The following is a 19,884-nucleotide window of genomic DNA, read 5'->3' on the forward strand; positions in this document are numbered from 1 at the left end:
GTTTGGTCTTGCAATGATTTCCTCCTTTTTGTTTCCAAATAGTGGAGAAACAACCCATAAAAACACAATGCACAATAAATATTTTGTACATTTTTTTTTAGAACGAACACTTCCAACAAACAGAACAGAAATACAGACATACTATAGAGGAGAGGAGAAACTTAAAAATCTTTTTACATGTAGGGAGAAAATTGACAGTTTGAGAAGTTGGAAAGGAAACTGATTTGAAGGAAATATATACATTTCATAATAATAGTGGATGCAAAACAGCATTACACAGGTCAAGAATATGTTTTTCAAGTGTGTGGCCTCCAGTTCTGATCAAAGTAGAATACATTGAAATCTCAAACTCAGAAGTGCTTTTGCACATGTTGATAATTTGTAATTATTCACAGAAATTGATGACAAGCTGGTGAAATTCTGACCGTGACTGGTGAGCTACCAGCCAGTAATGTCCACTCCAGTAACATACACAGCAGTAGGGAGGAGTCTTTTAGCACCACTTGGCGTCGCAGGGAATAACAGAGCTCCAGTTTCACCAGTTTCACCAGTAGAAGGTCTTGGTGAGGAAACTGGCGGCAGAACTGAGCCAGCTTCCGTTAGAATCATCCTTGGCTGTGGTGCGGGAAATTGCGCGGTCAACCTCACTCTCTTGGTTTTCCTCTTCCTCTGGGAGGTAGTCTGGTATAGCTGTGTTTTGCTGCACCTCTACTCCAGATGAGCTAAGAGGGATAAAAACCTGAAGAAAACAGTTTGAGAGAAGAGAAGTTAGAATTCAGTGTGAACTCTCTCCACATTTCTTGAGTTATTTTCCTGTTTTCAGTCAAGAGTCAAGTCAAAATGTGTGCTCCAAGTCCACTACCCACCTCTTCTCCTGCCTCATTCTTCACCACCTGTTGGGCTGACAACACCTTGGTGGCAGCGATGGCCGATGCCAGACTCTGCAAAAATGGACAGACGTGTATCTCAGTGACTTTGACAATTAAATACAACATAACTTTTCTACAAACCAGTTGTTTCCCGAGCAGACACTGATAGTTCAGGTTTTTCTTTGTGCATTTACCTCAGTGGGTAGATCTGAACGAATGCGGACGGTGCATCTCTTGGAGGCCATCTGGAAAGTGAAGCTGATCACTCCCTTGACCTTCAGAAGAGCCTCCTCACACAAGCCTCGCTGGTCCTGAATAAAAGAAAGATTGCACAAATTACCTTACTGGCAATAACAGCAATTTTACAATTGTTGGCAATAATAAAATCATGCATAGGTGTGTGTGTGTATCAGTCAGCCTACTCACAGAACTGTCCAGCCCCTGGATGTGCAGAGTGACAGACTTGGCCTTCTTGTTGGACGAGTTAATAAAGAACTGTGATTTCTTTCTCCTCTGGGTCTCAGGTGTGCGGCGTACAGGATTAGCAGGTGCACACAGAATGTCATACACCTCCTGCGCCAAGGCTGTGATATCAACAGACACGCCCTCCCTGTATGGAAAAATACTTCATTTAATCCTGTGTTTTGGAGTGACTGAACATCACATTTTACAAAACAATAAATGTATAACTATGAAGTTAAAATACTACTTCATCATAAAATATTAAACCTGTACTACAAAAACACAGACATGGGATTTATGCAGTAGACAGTTGCAAGAATGATTAAATTTCATGTACAACCACATAAAAACACCAGTTCAGGAAAACACATGCACATCAACTTGTAAGAACCACCAAGATAATGTGAAAATATATCTTCACCTCGCCATTAGACTCTCCAAGCTCACCATCATACCCAGTTCATTGTTCATGATGGGGATGTTGGGGGGCAACTCAGCCAAGTAGCGCAGGGTCTGAGGATAAAGGAAGACAGAAAAGGGATTATATACACATTACATCAAGCATCTCAGCTTGTTCTTACCTATTAAATAATAGGTAAAACACATTGTATGTAATAATAGACCCTAACTTATAAACTATCATTATTTTCTCAACTCTCTGTTATTAAAGAAGCACAGTGTTTTGCATGCTTTCACCCATTTACTGCACACTGTGTATAGTTTGCAATAATGTACTATTTTCCAAAGCATGAAATGCCAGTAAGTATTTTTTTAAAAACATGTTTTCATTACCTTTATTTAGCAACTGCTTTATATTTATTTCAGTAAGTTGTGTAAATCAATTTGCAGAGATCTGAAACCTGCTTGATGTACAGGTATGTTATCAATCACAGTTACATTATTGATGTTATTGTTACTTTGATTCTTTTTGGAATAAAAACATGGCTGTTCAGCAGCACTCTCTCAAGTCTTGAATGTTGGAGATTCCCAGCAACTTTAATATAAGACCCAAAAGTTTCTAAATAACTCAAGATTCCTTCCACATTTCCATGACAACATATTTTTTGTCAAAAGTAAAGAAAATGATCACTATCACAGATATTGTTATGTGTGTATATGTTGGCAGGTATTTACAAAAGCAACTGTATAGCAGTAAACTACAACATTAAATGTTTTATTTGCAGCATTCGTATGTATATTTGATTCTGATCTAATATAGTTTTGTGTTTTTTATTATTTTTGAATTGATTTCACTTTAAAATCAGATCATTTATATGAAATGTGTCTAGCATCCCAAGGCTTACACTGTTTGCATATAATAAAACACAACATTTAACCAAATAGCAAAACAAATACTACAAACATATATCAGACATGATGAATAAGTAGCTACAGTGTATTCTATTTTAATTTTAATGACTATTGTTAAACTATAAAAAATAAGGAAGAAAACTAGGATTACACATCACAACAGTGTTTAAAGTCTCTGCAAGTTCATTTCACACTAATGTTATAGTGTATTTGTAGTAAATTGATTAACATGCTAAACATGGCATGGTCATTAATAGCTACTCACTATTCAGTTCACCACCGCACCAGTCCAGAAACTCTTTAACTCACCTGCAGAGTTGCAAACAGCACCTCTGGGTCCTTGTGGTCCAGGAAAAGAACCAGCCCTGGTAGGCAACCTTCATCCTGGACTATCACGTCTCGGTTCTGCGGCTCAGAGGCGAGGTCCCGCAGCTGACTCACCACCGACAGTGCGTCCATCATCTTCACTAACCTTACCAGACCTGAAACTACAAGTGGCAGTTATTTAGTTAGTGTTTGCTAGTTTAACCATTTTTAACATTAAAGTCATTGTGGACAAAATGTGTGTTCTGAGACGACGCTGAAGTTGGCTTCTGATTCAGGGTTAAGGGGAATTAGGGAAACAAAGGATATTTAGCTGCTGGTTCCCCATTTTTTCACCACTTACACTTATGGTAAGGTGTTAGACATCATAGAAAAAGCCTTAATGCTAAACCTATTTTCAGATTTGAGAAACCTTTATTTTGCTTAACTGAATAAAGGGCAATTTCACAGATATTTCCCCATCCAGACCACATGAGACCAGGTCCAGATAGATCAAAAACCACTTTACTTAGACATGTCAAATCTTAACAACAATAATAATAATAATAATAATAATAATAATGATAATGTAGTCCAGATTTGACAAGTGTAGGTATAGGCTAGTGGTTTTTGATCTGTACCTGGTCTAATGTGATCTGAATAGGAAAAAAGCAGTGAAATCGCCCTTTTTTGTGTGTTTTCACAAACAGAATAAAGGTTTCACAAATCTGAAACTGTGTTTTAATGAGTCTCTTTTGTCTCCTTGGGAATGTAGATTTGACGGGTTTAAGTGGAGTGTTTTTTTTATCTAGACCTGGTCCAATGTGGTCTGGATGGAGAAATATCAGTGAAATCGAACCTTTTTTTTTTCCAGTTTTCATAAACAAAACAAAGGTTTTACAAATCTGAAAGTGGGTTTAAACAGCGTGAAGGCTTTTTGCTTCGATGTCTAACTCCTTTTCATAAGTATAAGTGGTGAAAAAACAGATAATTAGCCACTAAATATCCTTATTTAAGTTTCCCTTAGCCCCGAATCAGAAGCTAACTTCAGTGTCGTTGTTGTGAGCGCGTTGAACTGCTATTCTTCTATAACTGGACACTTTTAGGTGACGTTAAGATAACTAGTGTTTGTTTTAAAGCTCCCAACAACATCAACATACCAAATTCAAGCCTGTCGGGTCGCAGCGCGAGCGTTGACGTTGTGGCTAGCTAAAGAAGCTAACTACTTTTGACACGTTCAGAAGCTAGCCAACTTTTTAAAAGAAAAGACGTTTACGTTTGTTTTGTTGCACCGTTTGAACATAAAGCGGTAAATACTCTAAATAACGTTGACATAAGTGCTCTGAAGGTGCGATAAATGTATAATAATAATCATTTTCATGATGTTTTCTTACCCTGGAGGGGAAGCAGCTCGTGGACAAATACAAAATTGGTGCTAAAAGTTTCGTAACACGCAATTGGTTGACTGGCCGTTGGTGACGCTGCACGATCGCCCGATCCTATTGGCTGCTGTGCACACAGCCAATCAGAGGAGGTTTTGCTGGTGCAGCTTTATTTGACTTCACACTACACTTGCTGCCTGGACGCGTGAGCTGAGACTGGAGGGAAGCTCATTGTTGGTGTTTATTTGCAGTTATCGCTTATATTTGTGGTTGCAATGATGGTGATTGTGGATTAATATTGCTACCTATTCACGTTTTAACAAGAAAACGTGTCCCAGGTAAGTGCACACACATATTTCTACTTTATCTCCATATGTTTCCTGGCGACGCTCATTTGAGTTTTGATGAGCCATGCAGCTTAGAGACACACTGCAGTGCCAATGCGGCTTCCTGCACTGCCATGACCAGAGGTATACTCAGGTTTTTAGGTTCAAAACCACTACAAATCCTCTGTAATCCTGAAACAATACGATTTTGCAGCAGAGTCAGAATCTAACAGTACAGATGGAGACAACATACCTTACCTCAGTTTGTGATGCCTCCTGGTGACACTTGAAGAGTTGGATCAGTGACAAACTCCAGAGGCTCGTAGAATTTTCTTTTGTAATATAACATCCAGCTTAGTTTTATTTGAATTTGTCTTTTTAGCCCTGAAAATGTCCCAGGGAAATGGGTGCTACCTGGTGACATCATCAGGGTTACTTTTTTCAAACTTCAGAAAGCTCCTACAGAGACAAAGAGGAAATTATAAAACTGTTTTCACTGCCTGAATAGTACTCCTCATGATGAATAAACTGAACTTAATCTGTAAAATCATATCAATCATATTATCATATCATCATATTATTTATAGCTTAAATGTTGTATGCTCTGTTTTTGTTTGTTTCTTCCAGGTGTAATGTAGGTGACTTAGGGCATTCTTTCTGTGTTGGCCTCTCACCAAGTCAGTCATCAGAAAGACGAGCTTTGCGGTTGTCAGCTGGTACCCGGTAAAGCCCTTCAAATGTCTTTACTAGAGGATGTTCTGGATGTGCTGCGCATCGTGCTGGAGTATTTCGGGGTGCCTCCAGACATGGTGAGTGCACAAATACACATCTGTTACACAGATTCACAAACTGAGATCCGTGAATATCCAGGAGTGCCAAGAGAAATCATCAATAAGGTCACTGTTATAAAATTTCACTGACCGAGTGAATTTGTAAGGATGACAGTTTCCAAAAGATGGAGGGCTGTGGTGTTGTGGGAAACGAGTATTAGTCTATGACATCATCTTCAGTTGTGTTTTTTTTTATGTGTGGTCTTGCTTGCAGCTGGTTCCAGTGTGGGACAGTCAGCTGTGCGGTCAGTATCGCAGCATCGTGCGGATGATTGGGACAAATCTCCCACTGACACCGACACCACGTGTTCACTTTCAGGTACTTTACAAGTAGTGTTTTCTAACAGACTGAAGATTAACAGTAAGAATCATGCAGCTGCAAACAGATAAATGAATATGCTGGATTTGTTTGTCATCATGACATCATTATTTTTGTCTTCCAAATTCAACTCTTGTGTAACTTGTGTAAACACTTGCTTATAATAGCTTAAAGAAAGGATGTAACCTTATTTAATTACATTTAATCATGTCATTAGGTGCTTGGAATAATATGTTCCATCCAGGATATTTAAGTTTTATCTTATCAGAGATTAATGTCATTATTATTATTTATAACTTGTATGCCCTTATGTCCACGTTCTGTCGTCAGATCCCTCTGCTCACCTGTAGGCCCCATGGATACGTCGACATTACTGTGGATACGCCTGCCATCCCCTCATTCGCTGATGTTCTGTGGGTGTTTGAGGATGAGGGGGACAGCTTTGCCAAGACCAGGTAAGAATACAAATGGACATAATATAAACATAATCAGTCATTTTTTTCCAGTACAAGTTTACAATGAAATAAACATGCCAGATTATTTCTTGGCTGGGTCACCAATATTCGTATTCTACAGCTACAAAAACAAATATTTGTATTGGCTGGTATAGGTGTGAAAATACAAGATGTTAGTGATGCTATTAAAACACAATGCACATTAACCAGTAGGTCTTTTTCTCTAGTAATTGGGACTTTTGTCCAAAAGTGTAAAATACATAGAAAACTAATGTATGGTCTCTGTAGGAACCATTTACCTCCAGAGAAGCGAAGGACTGTAAATCGGGATGTGGTGAGATACCCAGGACCAGCACTGCGTCAAGCCCAGGGAGGAGACAGGTCTGTAAGACAATCAGCCAATCCAGACGCCCTGAAGAAAATCACAGCGCTGGAGAGCGAGCTGCTCAAACTACGAGCTCAGATAGCAATGATTGTTACTGTCGGTCCAGCCTCAGGTACAAGGATGAGCGTGACACGTTATTTTTACTTTGTCTCAACTTCTTTTCACAAAACAAGTAAAGGTGACATCCTATTTTTTTCCTCTTTCAACACTTTATAGGTCTGACAGAGTCCCAGAACGCTGCAGGAACGCCACTGATGTCGCCTGCCGCATCGCCAGCTCTGACCTCCACGCCTCGCTGTGCTGCTCCTCCACCTCCACCGCCCCCACCTCCTCCTCCTCCTCCTCCTCCCTGCCCTAGCTCCACCACTGAGACTTTATCTGTATTAGAGCTGATCCAACAGCGCAGGAGGAATGAGAAAGACCTTGACAAGGGTCAGCTCAAGCCCCAGGGCTCAGGCTCCGGTGGGGGTTCGGGAGTTAAAGGGATCCCCTCGATGCTGGATGTTCTCAAGGACTTAAATCAAGTTAAATTGCGCTCTGTGGAGAGGTAGGCGTTAGGATTGACAGAATATGGGTTTGAATTTCGTTTATATATTTTTATATTATATTTGACATCAGAATGTTCTCTTAAATATGAGCTCAGAACTTTTCTCTGTACATTTGTGTTATTTTCTGCTGTTACCTTTGCACAACAACTGTTACTTACTAATAATACTGCATTTCCTTTCACTTTCTTCCTAGATCACCTGGGGGCACACCAGTCAGGAGGAGACGCAGTAAAGGTGCAGCATTGCTTAATGACCCAGCAGCTCTTATTGCTGAAGCACTAAAGAGAAAATTCGCCCATCATCGCCACAACAATTCCTCTGACAAAGAGAATTCACTAGATCTCTCACCATTTGGCAGTCCAGAAATGCCAAAGGTATGTATTATTTTTGACTGCAACAAGGCATTACTATATATATGATTTCAGTTGGATTTTAAGTTATAGTGTAAGTACAGATGGTGCAACTGAAGAAAGCTGTTAGTGTTGACTTTACACTTGAACTTAGGGTCAGAAAACAAAGACAAATTAATTGCAGTCACTTTTTTATCCAAATGAGTATTCAAGGTGAAATAAGGCAGCTAAGAGATGAACAATAGGACCAGATAGTTGTCTACATTGCAAGGTGTTTTTTTTTCCCACTCCTGTATCTTGTTTATCTTGTTGAAAAAACAGAGCTTGCAACATTGAAGTTGTCTGCAGTGCTGCTAATTTGACGCTTCTGTTCCAGATTCCTCAGCACACCAGACGCAGCCAGGGACGCATCCACCTGTAAAATCCTGTAAAATGGTAACTTCTGACCCCAAAAGGTCAAAAGTCAGGACATCCCATCCACCAATCACAGCTGCCACAGATGTGCCTCACAAACGGATTACTGCTGCAGCTACTGACTTTCTTTTTTTACTTTTCATCACCATTATCGTTTGTCTGTTCTTTGGTTCTTGTACGAGTGTTTGTCTCACAATGAACAAAGTGTTTGTGTCTGTTATGCATTTCTTTGTTGGGAGCTTTGAATGTATATTTTTGTTACAGAGATTGATATAACCAAGGGTTTTGGTACAGTCATTTTGTTTTTGTACAGTGGAGTCTTACTGTTTTCAGTGTTATTGATAATGATATTTTTATGTGCAGAGCTCCTTTTTTTTAAAGGAAATAATGTGATAATATATTTAAGCAGGTATGAACTGTAGCTTATGCAGAGCAAAGGCAGGTACTGGCTCTACTCGTTTCTTCTATATTCAATCTCTTGAAATCCTTGTGGGTGCCACTAGCCAGGAGCAAAAGACCTGTCATATTAGGCACACACTCACAAATCTTACATTTTTATTAAATGATTGCCAATAGTGCACTGTGTGTAATCCAGGTTTGTGGTATCAGTGATTATATTGACCTCAATTATCAAATATCTTCAGCACGGGTCATTTGAAACAATCATGACTTCCAACATGATGCAAAATAATTGATGCGTGGAGTTGAGGTCAATATACTTTCCTGCTGAGGAAGGCAGAGCCCGGTATGTCCATGTGTAGTGGACTGTTGCAAATCATTTAATAAAAAGAAAAGTGTGAGCGCTCACCTAATTTGTGAATGCACTGTAGCATGTAACACACCTGCCTTAATGTTTCTTAAAACCTCTAATCACTTTGTGAGGCCTTAATTCTTACCTCGGCCAAGTGAAATGAATAACAGGGGGATTGAGATTCATGTAGCTCTATTCTATGCAACTGCTGCTTCAAGTTGTTTGATTTTATTAAAGTGCACTGATCATTTTTTCTTGTCCTTGTTTTCATGTTTCTTAAAATTTCAGTTTGTAATTTTTTTGAAAATTGCCGTCTTATACAGGCAGTACAATGTTACAGTATTGGTTCTTGAATTTAGGCTATCCAGGTATGACCAACACCAACATTAAACAAACATAAATGACCAGCAAGATAGTAGGTAATGGTCACTTCTTTTTTTTTTTTTTTTTACAGTTGTGTGAAACTACAAATGTGAGCGCTCCAATTTGGACAATTCATGTTGTCATAGAAAGCATGTACAACCACAGTAAATGTGTTCATTTTAGTCTCCAACATTGTTCAACCATGATGTTGAAAAAGACTTATATTTTAATAGAAATTAGTTACAGATTTCTGCTTTAATCCACACCCTATGAGACACTTTAATACTGTATTACATGTGAGGTGAATTTAACATACAGTACATGTAGTCACATGTTTTCATGTTTGGTGAGGAGTCTTTTGTTGTCTATGAATCAATTTTGGACCATACTTTGAGGTGTCACATTTTTATAAGAAAACTGTCTTCTCATCAACAGTTTATGTAGCCATCTTTGCCGTTGTTGCATGTCTGCTCTTAACCTGTTAATTAAATGCTATTGACGGGAATGTATTGTGATGGATGTCTTTGTGTCTGATATTCTTTCTGACAACTCTATGATAACAGCATGTTTGTGCATATTTTTCATCTGCACATTTTTCACTATTCACAAAAGGTTAGTGTCAATAAATCAATCCACACCCAATAGCACTGAGCAAAAATACCGATCTGTGTGTTTGTGGTTTTCATCTGTGTTTTTTATATTTACTCACATTAGAGTCTGACATATCTATAAAAGTTTACTTCACTGTATGCTTCTGTATTTGTCAATACTTTCAGCTGTGTATTTCTACAGTGTAACAGCACTGAATATAGGACATAGATTTTCCTCAACACAAAAAAATGCATTTACAGGTCTGAGTGACCAGACTAAAATGCAGAAAAAATAGTTAATACTCAGAGCACAAACCTGACAAAATTCTTCATGTGTTTCTGAATAATAGAAAATGTTAAGAATTCTTTCATCTGTATCTACTGTAGATCTGGATGAAAATAATTAATTAATTTGTTAATTCATGTCTGTAATGTTAAAGGATGAGTTCACTTTTTTTTTTTAAGTTTGTCCTAAAACAACAGTCAGGTGCCCAAATGAACATTGACACATGGTTTTCTTGCTGTAATCATTCCTCCTGTTCATTCTGGCCATTAAGAGATCCCTTTATAATGCACTTTCAATGTAAGCAATTGGGGACAAAATCTACAATCTCCCTTTTGTGCAAAAATGTATTTAAAAATGTATTTGTTTTTCCCTTTTCCTTGAAAAACCGCACAAATCATAATTGTCACTTTTCATCATTTTAACACACTCTACATTGCTATATGGGTAAACACTCTAATTTTCTTCATTTTCTGACCAGGGAGGGCCACTTCTACAAGTGCATAGGACTGAAATAAGGAGTATTCCAGTGGGCAGAGAAGGCATAAGGGCATTGATAATTGTAATGGTTAAAAATAAACTGTATAAACTGCATATTGATGAAGATGTATTGAAAATAGACAATAATATGACAAAATAGGAGAGGGAATAGAATATTGAAATTCATTCATGAAGTCATAATGTACATCATGACATTCTAACAGAATGGGACACTAGAGGAGTGATTTCTAAGCAGTTGGTCTATTTCACCAGGAGAGGTAGTTGTATTTTCACCAACTTATTGTGATCACCAAATCATTCAAGGGAAACTGGAAAAGTGCACAAAGAGAATACAAAGATAGTTTGCTAACTGAACTGTCAGTAGGTAAGTACTCAAATAGCTTTTTGGCAGGAATGTGATGTTTTCAAATCCAGTTAAATATAACATATAAGACACGCAACATTATGGTTAATTGAGATGACTCTAAATACACAGCTATCATTGGATGAATATTTCCTTTAATGTCTGTTAGTTGTCAATACAATACAATTCTTCAATTTGAACTCAAAAAGAAACTCAGTTCAGCTAGAGGTTGAATACAGTAACACTCAAGGCCCCCTGGCACAGTGGTGGAAGATGTATTCAAATCCTTTACTTGAAGGACGGGTTCACAATCTTTTAAGTCTGTCTTAAAACAATAATCCCAAAAAGGTGCCCAAATGAACAATGAAATAGTTTTTTCTTGCTGTAATCATTCCTCCTGTTCATACTGGCCATCAAGAGATCCCTTCCTAATGCACTTATAATATAAGTGATGGGAGACGAAATCCACTGTCCTTGTTTTGTGCAAAGTTTATCTGAAATAATAACAGGCAAATGAATTAAATCAAGTGAATATCTAAGTTTGTCTGTTTAGTATAAAATTCCCACTTTGTGTTTCCCTGTTGAGCGGGAGTGAGAAGATAGTAACAAAAAGACACTTGAAAACACTTGAATGTTGAAAGATATCCACGTGATTTGACTAATTCGATGGCTGAAGCTTCATATGAGCTTCAAATAAACTTTAAACTAATTCTAAATAACTTTATATACATTCTTGCACAGAGGGAGGACTGTTGATTTTGTCCTCCATCATTTACACTGAAAGCACATTTAGAGGGGATCTTCCAGTAAGCAGTGTTAGCAGGAGGAATGATTACAGCAAGCAAAATCTCTTTCAATTTTCATTTGGGCATCTGACTCTTGTTTTAAGACAGACTTGAAAACTTTTGAACCCATCCTATAAGTATAAGTAACACTACAACAATGTAAAAGTACTACAAGCAAATTCAACATTTTACTTAAAGAGCAGAAATATTATCAGAAAAATTTACTTTATATGTTGTTGGGTAGTTTAATCTTTAACAATACATCATATTTCATAAGCTGATCATGCATTAAATAAACTGCATAAAATCTTTATCTGCAAAGTAATAGCAGTAAGATAAATGTAGTAAAATAAAATGTACAGTATTTCCCTCTGAAATGTGAAGGAATCTAGTTTGCGCCTGGTGCTTTTATCTCTGATGTTACTCCCTATAAAAGTGTCTCAAAACCAGCTTCCTATTAATGTGTGTCACAGAAGCCCAGCAACCTTCAGGAAGAGTCATTCTTCTTGTGGGTGAGTTCTGGGAAACAGCCCACAAAACTTCTGCAAACGGGATGAACAGTGCAGATTTTGACAGTGCTGTCGAGGGGATGCAGCGGGGAGAGTTGATTTCCACTCTCCAGGATATGATAACTGATACGTTGAGGGACACATTCAACTCTGTACTGCTTCTTCCTCCTCCTCCTCTTCCTCTTCCTCCTCCTCCCCGGCCTCCTGGGCAAAGATCTGATACCCACTTTCAACCAGCGGAGAGTCTTATAGCAGGATATCGTGAGTGCATCCCCCTGGGAGCAGCTCCACTCAGCTATCAGCAACCGAGTCCATTGATGGCTGCTCCTGGACTGAATGTTAAACAGCCTGCTCCCATCATTTACCAAGAACCACCACTGTATAATCAAAACAACATGCATAACCTGGAACAGGTAAGATACTAAGCATAAGTTAGGGATCTCTATCATAAGAATTTTATCAATGGTGGTAGAAGCTTAGTTTAATCTAAACCCACTCTGTTATCCTATGTGCTGTTGGATGTAATGAGTAATATGACAGTACTGTAAGGCTCTGCTGATCAATAAGCTTAATAACTGCCAATTAGTCATAATTCAAAAATATTCAGTGCAGTGAAGCTGTTATGTGACTGAGGTTCACTTAAGGCATGTTGTAGAATTTGTTTGAAATCTCTCGGGTCTCCCACTTCTCAAAAGCTTGGAGCATATCATTTTTTTCATTAAATTCGAAAAATAGATTTGTTTTTTTCTGAATGGCAACTATTCATTACTAAATTCAGTAACTTACAAACCCTCCCGTCCATCAGGACATCCCTACAAGTACGGGGCTGGAATGGCACACATTTTTAACAGAGCACCCAATTGATTTTCTCTTGAATAGCTGATCAATGAATCAACTAACTGACCTGTCTCCTCAGGACAGGAGAACAGGTCAATTATGTTTTTGATGCTTTTCCATGTTTGTTAATTCATATTTGGGACCTTATGTTGAGATTAGGACGGGGATTCTACAAGGTTGGGTGAGGCATACATTTTTTTTTTTTTTTTTTTTTTACATTTTTAAATATTTCTGAGTAGGAAGGGGGCTTCTTCAAAGGGAAAAGAAATGGGTTATGTGTCAGTTAAAGAAAAGATTGGGTGTTTACATACATGGAGTATAAGTGTTGGTCTTTGAAATGATATTTTGAATATGTGTATTATATTTGGGTAACCCTCCCTCTGTCCTTACAGTACCTGCCAAATCAGTTTCCTGTGCATTACACCCCAATGGCAGCATCACCTGTACATTTTCCTGCTGCTCCTGCACACCCAGTAAGACCCTGATTAACCACAAACACTCTGAATCATCCTCACTGTTTGGTTGTAGACACGTTGAAGAAGACAGCAGGTTTATTAACCTTGCTGTGGGAGAGTGATATCAATGCTGGAACAACTGTACAGAACAACCATCTATTTGTCCTGCACTTACAAATAAAATTAAATAAAAGTTGAAGCAGTGTAGTCTTGCAACTTAGATGCATGCATTTGTTAGGAAAATAAACTATGTTCCAGCAAAGCTGTATTTTTGGACTCTGGTGTATTATGATTATCTACCTGTGTGTCATAGATTGTCCAGATGTTTTCTTTCCACAGATGTTACTGCAGGTTATTGAAGCAGTTATTGTAACTAAAAGAGATTGAAAACTCTGACACCTGGTGAAGAAATGACACCATTACAGCTAATCTGTCCTCTGAATGTTTGTGTTTCTAGTATAACAACGCACCAGTGGTGAAGCTCCCTGTAGGCCAGAGCCTGTGTCCTGCTGGCATGCTGTAAGTGACACACACATAAACAGAAACACACACAAGAGCACACAGCTATTGAGCTTCTGTGAGTATCTTCAAACACACTCTTTCTATTATCAAATGTATCTTTGTGTCTCTTTATCTATGTAGGAATGGAGAGACAGTGTACGAGGTTGCTCCATCTGACTCCACTCCTCCTACACTGAACAGCTCCATGTTACAGTAAGTGAGCTCTGGCCAGTTTTGGTCAAAATGTACTTTTCTTATTTGTGACTGGCTCATGATCTGTGGCAGAGGTCACCAGATGGAAGACCATAAATATAACAGACTCTTAACTGAATCACAATCACCTATATTTTGATTGCAGGTGTCTGTTACTGTATGTGTCTACCAAGATGCCAGCATGAATATTATTATAATCAGTGTCTTAATTAGTTTTAATGTACAATACAGCACAGACAAGGATGCATTATTCTGCTTACATCATTGTTTCATTCTAAATACTTTTTTTTCTCACAGTTTCACAACAATACCATATGTAAAGAAGCCGCCAAATGCCTTCATGCTGTACATGAAGGAGCAGAGGCCAAATGTTGTGGCCGAGTTGAACATTAAAGAGAGTGCACAAGTGAATATTATCCTGGGAAAGAGGGTAAGTGTGTGTGCTCTGTATGTTTGAGACACTCCATGTTACACAAACTTCATCACAGTTTGGTGAAAGGTAGTTTTCTGTTGTCAAACGTTATTGATCAGAGTCTAAGAAAACACTTTTTGTTCTTTTCTTCAAAGCTAATTATTTCCATTTCATTGTCACATAACCAGAGAACAAATGAAATAATCAATTAAAATAGAGTTTTCATCATTTAATGACACAAATACACTGTGGAGTTTACATTCTGAATCTGTGTGCATATTTATGCATCTGTTAACATGTTTTATGTCTTTGTTTGTGCTTGTACACTAGCCACACTATAGTTGTGTGAAAGTGTGTGTGCTGACAGTGTTTTGTCGTCTGTCCACAGTGGAAGTCGCTGTCAGAGAAGGAAAAGGCCAAGTATTTCCATCAAGCCAACAAAGAGCGGCTGCTCCATGCCCAGAAATACCCCTACTGGTCATCAAATGACAACTATGTATGTAACCTCTTCTCACGTATGTTTACATCACTGCACCAGAGCTGATGAAACACAGTCAAAGATTCTTGTTTTCAGAAGCTGACTTCAGTGAAAAGTCTGATGTGTTTGTTTTTGTGTAGGGCAAAAAGAGAAAGAGGAAGAGGAGCAAAGCTCCCATCAGGACTGAAGGTAAGGCAATATTTCTGTGGATCACAGTGTATTTTCAGGGGAAATGTGATGAAACTAGATGACATGTGACACATGGTCATATTTGACCAGGTTAGATCACAGATAGTCAAAATACAAAGATTTCACACATTATCTTTAAAGACTCTTGTCAAAGTAAACACGTTTGAATTCTATTAACGTTTACAATAATGCATCAGACAATGGAGGGAAAAGTAGATCACTTAGACTTTTAACATGAAGTCATGGTCATCACAAATGATCAAGAATGTAACCACAATGTAAACTAGAGTTGAAACAATTGATTAGTCGTTCATCAGGAAATAAATCAGCAATTGAATAATCATTTCAATAATTTTTCCAGTAAAAATGATTTTTTTTTGTCAGAACAAAAGTGTTTGTCATGAAACTAAACTTAATATTTTGGGATTTTGGACTTTTAGTTGAATAAAACAACACTTTTGAATATGTTAACTTAGCTTTGGGAAATTCTAACAGGATTTTTTGCTTTTTTAATGACATTTTATGACAGAAAAAATTAATCAATTAATCCAGAAAATAATCATCAACTCAGAAAATGTTACCCTCAACGTAAGACTGAATTGTGTGTTATCAAAAGTATTATTCAGTGCAGGTTTAAGTGGAATCATCTTCTTTTATAGCGTCTGCATCTAAACCTGAAGACGTCACTCACCAAGCAAGGAAGTTATGTGTGACTCCAGTGCAGACAGTGAAGATGGAGCCCATCACAGACAGATTTAATAGAGGCTCCTCTTACACCGTCCTGATGCAGCTGCCTCCAAGCACAAAATCGCAGAACTGGTGTCACTGATGATGGAGCAGCTTGCACTGCACTGCAGAGCCTCAGCTGCCCTCCTCTCCATGAACACACATCAGTACATCAAATAAATATGTAAAAAATGAAACAATATGCTGAGAGTGTAGTCGAAATCTGTCTATCTATCTCATGGAAAACGACTTCATCTGGAATTAATTAGAAGCACAATAAAAATATATGTAAATTATTCAAATTATTTTTAAAAAGTCAAGTGGAACAGTTTTGTCAAACACAGGCACAGCATGAAGAAAGAAAAAGAAAGAAACATTACAAGGTTTCCTCAGAAATACTCTTTAATGTGAGTAACATTCTCAGGGGTTTATCAAAAAATGTAAAATTTCCATTCAAACCATTTGAGTCTGTGTAAGAGTCTTTAGTCAGTGGGGTCACAGGTGATGTACAAAAGAATATGTGTCAAAATTAGAAAACAACATCACAAATATAAGACGCTTACATATGACAGTATGGATGGTTCATAACGTAACAGCAGATCAGAAATGTATTTTGGCCCTAAACCATTCAGTGCTTTATAAACCATCAATTCTTTGACAGACAGTAAGCCAGTGTAAAGATGTGAGAACTGGAGTGATGTGATCCACTTTGGTCTTGGTGAGGACTCGAGCAGTAGCATTCTGAATCAGCTGCAGCTGTCTGATTGATTTTTTAGGGAGACCTGTGAGGACATTACAGTAGTCAAGTCTATTGAAGATAAATGCATGGACAAGTTTTTCCAAATCCTGCTGAGACATAAATTCTTTAATTCTTGATATATATTCTTTAGGTGATAGTAGGCTGACTTTTTTCTGGTTTAGTTTGTGGAAAGATTTTACACACAGCATTCAGAAGACAGAAACAGTGGCACCAACTCCTTTGTCCTCCTTTTAAGGAAAAAAAACTTTTGTGAATTATGTCTATCAACAAAATTTAAATTATTTTTTCTACCTGGCGTGTGATTCTTCAGCAGTCTCTGGAGGACCCGGCTCCATGTTAGTGTCCTCAACTTCATAACGGGGACGTTGGAAAACTCTCACAGAACTAGTACAGCATTTAAACATAAAGACAAATCAGGTAAATTTGTAGCATTAACAGATGACCAGACAGTCAATAAAGTAACACATTCAAATATTACACATGCAAAGCGTAGTGCAAATGACCATAAGATAATATTAACCTTTGAGGGCCTCGTCCATCTCCAGAAGCAGTTCCTTGTGTGGCATCCTGGTCAAGCAAGGAACAAAAACACACAATACAAACTACATGAAAATGTATCCGTGGTATGAGACCAGATTCTTAGTTTTATTTTGAATGTGCACTTCAAACTAGCTGGTTGAAACCTCACTTGTTGGAGAGAAATGGGGAATGTTTTATCGTCATAGACGACAACACCGTTTCTTCCATCACGATCATCAACACACTCTATGGAAATCTGCAATATTATCAAAAACGTGTTAGGGAACTGAAATGTATCATATAATGCCTATTCTAATATAATACTAACCACGGTGTGCTTACATTAATCTACATGCTAACAATGCTAATGTTAACATCAAACAAGCATGCTCAACTCAATTCAATTCACACTAATATATAAACAATAACTTCCAAAAACTGCAGTACTCCAACATACTACACAAACACCTGTACAAGTTTGCTCATTTCACTCTTAAATTGGTTGAAAACCTCACTTGTCGGAGAGAAATGGGGAATGTTTTATCGTCATAGACAACAACACCGTTTCTTCCATCACGATCATCAACACACTCTATGGAAATCTGCATATCATCAAAAATGTATTAGTGAATTGAAATGTATCACATAATGCCTATTCCAATATCCTACAAACCATGATGTTTAAACTTACATGCGACGCCATGTGAGTCATTTTGCTTCCTTCTCCCGCATACAATACGTCACACAAGCGTGGTTACGTCAGTGTTTTACGTATCATACGCAATATTGTATTAATTAATGTACAACTGTGCAAAATAATAACCTGAAACCCTTTGCTCAGCCTACATCGTTTCTCATAACAGTTTTTTGTTTGTCAGACTTTTTTTGTTTTTATCACAGAAGGCAAGAATATCTAATTAATTTCTCTTATAAACAAAATCAAAATTTATCACTGATCATCATTGATTTATTCAAATATTTTTAAAATTACACCCATTACAAATTAAAATCTCTCTCTTCAAAATCACCAGAATAACCAACGTTATATAGTGTCCAACTACGTACTTCATATACGCTGATGACACTTGACTCAATGTGTGTTCCCAAATGAAGTACAAATTGTTCTTCATTACCCTCAAAACCCTAAAAAACACCAAAACAAAACATAAAAAACTAAAAAAAAAACATACCTCTTTTCTTGAGATCCTTGTGGATTACTTTCCCTCTGTTCATCAATTTTGAGATTACCATCTTAACTGAGAGAAGTAACGTCCATCCTCATTGGTTGGATTAGAAATGTCTTTTCACAGCCCAAGAAGAAATGAACTTGACTTTTATAGTTCAGACTTTTATACCCCCCCCCCCCCCCCCCCACCCCCCCCCCCCCGGGCGGAGCTAGACTCTCAGCAGAGGGGACGGAGCACTCTTCAGGGGCTTCTGATAAAGTCATTTTAAAATTTACAACTGTAAAATAGCTGACATATCCTATCTATTCCTATCCATAAACACAAATGAACTTAAACATAAAACACAGTAATACCTCCAACATAAAATAGACACAGCATTCTACAATACTACAAGGCCTATTTCCAAATGTTAAATAAAAACAGCAGGCTACATCATTACAAAGCCTATTCAAATACAAAGTAGACAGGTGCCTTCATATTGTTTCATCTGAACTATTTTCAATGAACTTATTCTACAAAAAAATGTTAATTAACTTATTCTTTTTTGTTTTGTTTTACACTTTGTATTTTATTTTGCTATGGACCCCCAATGAGTTGTGTCCTTCATAAAATCTGAATTGAATTGAAATTGAATTGAAATTATTTAAAAGGAATTTCAAAAGGCAAAGAAGTTTTTTGTTTTTTTCTCTGAAATGCTGACTGGTTGGTTTTTGTTCTTTATGGTTACATTTGTGGGTTTTAAAATGTGCACACAAGCATGTATGTTTTTTTTCCCACACAGTGGAAAATATAACATGTGACTTGAGAAAGAAAAAGAAATTTTTTTAAAATTCTTTTTTCTTTCTTTTTTTCTTTTTCCCGTCATGATTTCAATGTGCACGCGTCATCACCCTCAGGTCACCAGCTGGCAGCAGCTGGCAGTTGTGTGTTTAGTGCTGCGGGGTGGGGGCCGCAGCGAGAAAGTTGAACCAGAAACAACTTTTAAAGAAACGCAACCTGTAACGCTGTGTAACCCTGCCATGAGGGAAGACAACAACATTACTAGAAAAGAGGGGAGGACATTTCTCCTCGTTTGATAACGTTAAAAGTAAAGTTAAGCTTTGCTGACGGCTTCCTGACTCTTCAAAAAGGCGAGAGAGAGAGAGAGAGAGAGAGAGAGAGAGAGAGAGAGAGAGAGAGAGAAGCAGTGGTCAAGTGAGCTAGAAATTGGATGAGGAGAGCGAGCAGTGGTAGCGAGAAAGCCGGTGAATGAGAGGAATAAAACCTTATTTTCTGATTGTTTCACTGTGGTTACAAATAAACACCCTCACCCCGCACCTCCACACAACCCTATGGAGGTGCGCTGCAACGCCTGATAATGGTGCCGCAGCCGCTAAAATCACATCATACGGGTACTGTGGGAGTAAGGTGAAAAGAAAATAGAATTACCGGAAAATGTTTTTTCCGTATGTTTTCATATATGAAAAGACCCCAAATGAACACTGTAAGCGGACTATTGATTACTAAAAACAAATTATTTAAACAGTAT

At 37.8% G+C, this 19,884-nt stretch overlaps 3 protein-coding genes and 1 long non-coding RNA gene across 4 annotated transcripts; 3 read left to right on the forward strand and 1 right to left on the reverse strand.

The window, feature by feature from the left end:
- Nucleotides 1–150: 150 nt before the first annotated feature.
- Nucleotides 151–4,443, reverse strand: armc1l (armadillo repeat containing 1, like). Its single transcript, XM_042390769.1, has 7 exons — nucleotides 4,340–4,443; nucleotides 2,952–3,130; nucleotides 1,753–1,844; nucleotides 1,296–1,479; nucleotides 1,064–1,180; nucleotides 867–941; nucleotides 151–739 (listed from the first exon to the last, which is right to left on the reverse strand). Exons 2-7 carry the CDS (start codon nucleotides 3,102–3,104, stop codon nucleotides 545–547), a joined length of 816 nt encoding a protein of 271 aa, XP_042246703.1. The 5' UTR covers nucleotides 3,105–3,130; nucleotides 4,340–4,443; the 3' UTR covers nucleotides 151–544.
- Nucleotides 4,444–4,491: 48 nt separating this feature from the next.
- mtfr2 (mitochondrial fission regulator 2) lies at nucleotides 4,492–8,955 on the forward strand. Its single transcript, XM_042390766.1, has 8 exons — nucleotides 4,492–4,665; nucleotides 5,281–5,462; nucleotides 5,698–5,802; nucleotides 6,133–6,257; nucleotides 6,546–6,754; nucleotides 6,859–7,189; nucleotides 7,384–7,564; nucleotides 7,917–8,955. Exons 2-8 carry the CDS (start codon nucleotides 5,391–5,393, stop codon nucleotides 7,959–7,961), a joined length of 1,068 nt encoding a protein of 355 aa, XP_042246700.1. The 5' UTR covers nucleotides 4,492–4,665; nucleotides 5,281–5,390; the 3' UTR covers nucleotides 7,962–8,955.
- Nucleotides 8,956–10,668: 1,713 nt separating this feature from the next.
- LOC121882709 lies at nucleotides 10,669–13,509 on the forward strand. Its single transcript, XR_006092152.1, has 3 exons — nucleotides 10,669–10,806; nucleotides 12,044–12,492; nucleotides 13,309–13,509. It is a non-coding gene; the product is annotated as an uncharacterized LOC121882709 (long non-coding RNA).
- A 335-nt stretch (nucleotides 13,510–13,844) lies between these two features.
- LOC121882744 (lymphoid enhancer-binding factor 1-like) lies at nucleotides 13,845–16,080 on the forward strand. The gene is made up of 6 exons (XM_042391188.1): nucleotides 13,845–13,890; nucleotides 14,014–14,085; nucleotides 14,383–14,515; nucleotides 14,886–14,993; nucleotides 15,116–15,164; nucleotides 15,824–16,080. Exons 1-6 carry the CDS (start codon nucleotides 13,886–13,888, stop codon nucleotides 15,991–15,993), a joined length of 537 nt encoding a protein of 178 aa, XP_042247122.1. The 5' UTR covers nucleotides 13,845–13,885; the 3' UTR covers nucleotides 15,994–16,080.
- The last annotated feature ends 3,804 nt before the right edge of the window (nucleotides 16,081–19,884 follow it).

This window comes from Thunnus maccoyii, chromosome 17, assembly GCF_910596095.1.
Source record: "Thunnus maccoyii chromosome 17, fThuMac1.1, whole genome shotgun sequence".
Classification (NCBI taxonomy): Eukaryota; Metazoa; Chordata; class Actinopteri; order Scombriformes; family Scombridae; genus Thunnus; species Thunnus maccoyii.

Bases quoted from the DNA above. Each gene is read 5' to 3' on its own strand.
- armc1l (XM_042390769.1), bottom strand. From the start codon at position 3,104: ATGATGGACGCACTGTCGGTGGTGAGTCAGCTGCGGGACCTCGCCTCT. The intron at 1,480-1,752 runs GTGAAGATATAT...TTTTCCATACAG, and splicing joins TTGGAGAGTCTAATGGCGAG to GGAGGGCGTGTCTGTTGATA. The intron at 942-1,063 runs GTAAATGCACAA...CCATTTTTGCAG, and splicing joins GTTCAGATCTACCCACTGAG to AGTCTGGCATCGGCCATCGC.
- mtfr2 (XM_042390766.1), top strand. From the start codon at position 5,391: ATGTCTTTACTAGAGGATGTTCTGGATGTGCTGCGCATCGTGCTGGAG. The intron at 5,803-6,132 runs GTACTTTACAAG...TTCTGTCGTCAG, and splicing joins CACCACGTGTTCACTTTCAG to ATCCCTCTGCTCACCTGTAG. The intron at 6,258-6,545 runs GTAAGAATACAA...TGGTCTCTGTAG, and splicing joins GACAGCTTTGCCAAGACCAG to GAACCATTTACCTCCAGAGA.
- LOC121882744 (XM_042391188.1), top strand. The intron at 14,516-14,885 runs GTAAGTGTGTGT...GTCTGTCCACAG, and splicing joins ATATTATCCTGGGAAAGAGG to TGGAAGTCGCTGTCAGAGAA. The intron at 14,994-15,115 runs GTATGTAACCTC...GTTTTTGTGTAG, and splicing joins GGTCATCAAATGACAACTAT to GGCAAAAAGAGAAAGAGGAA.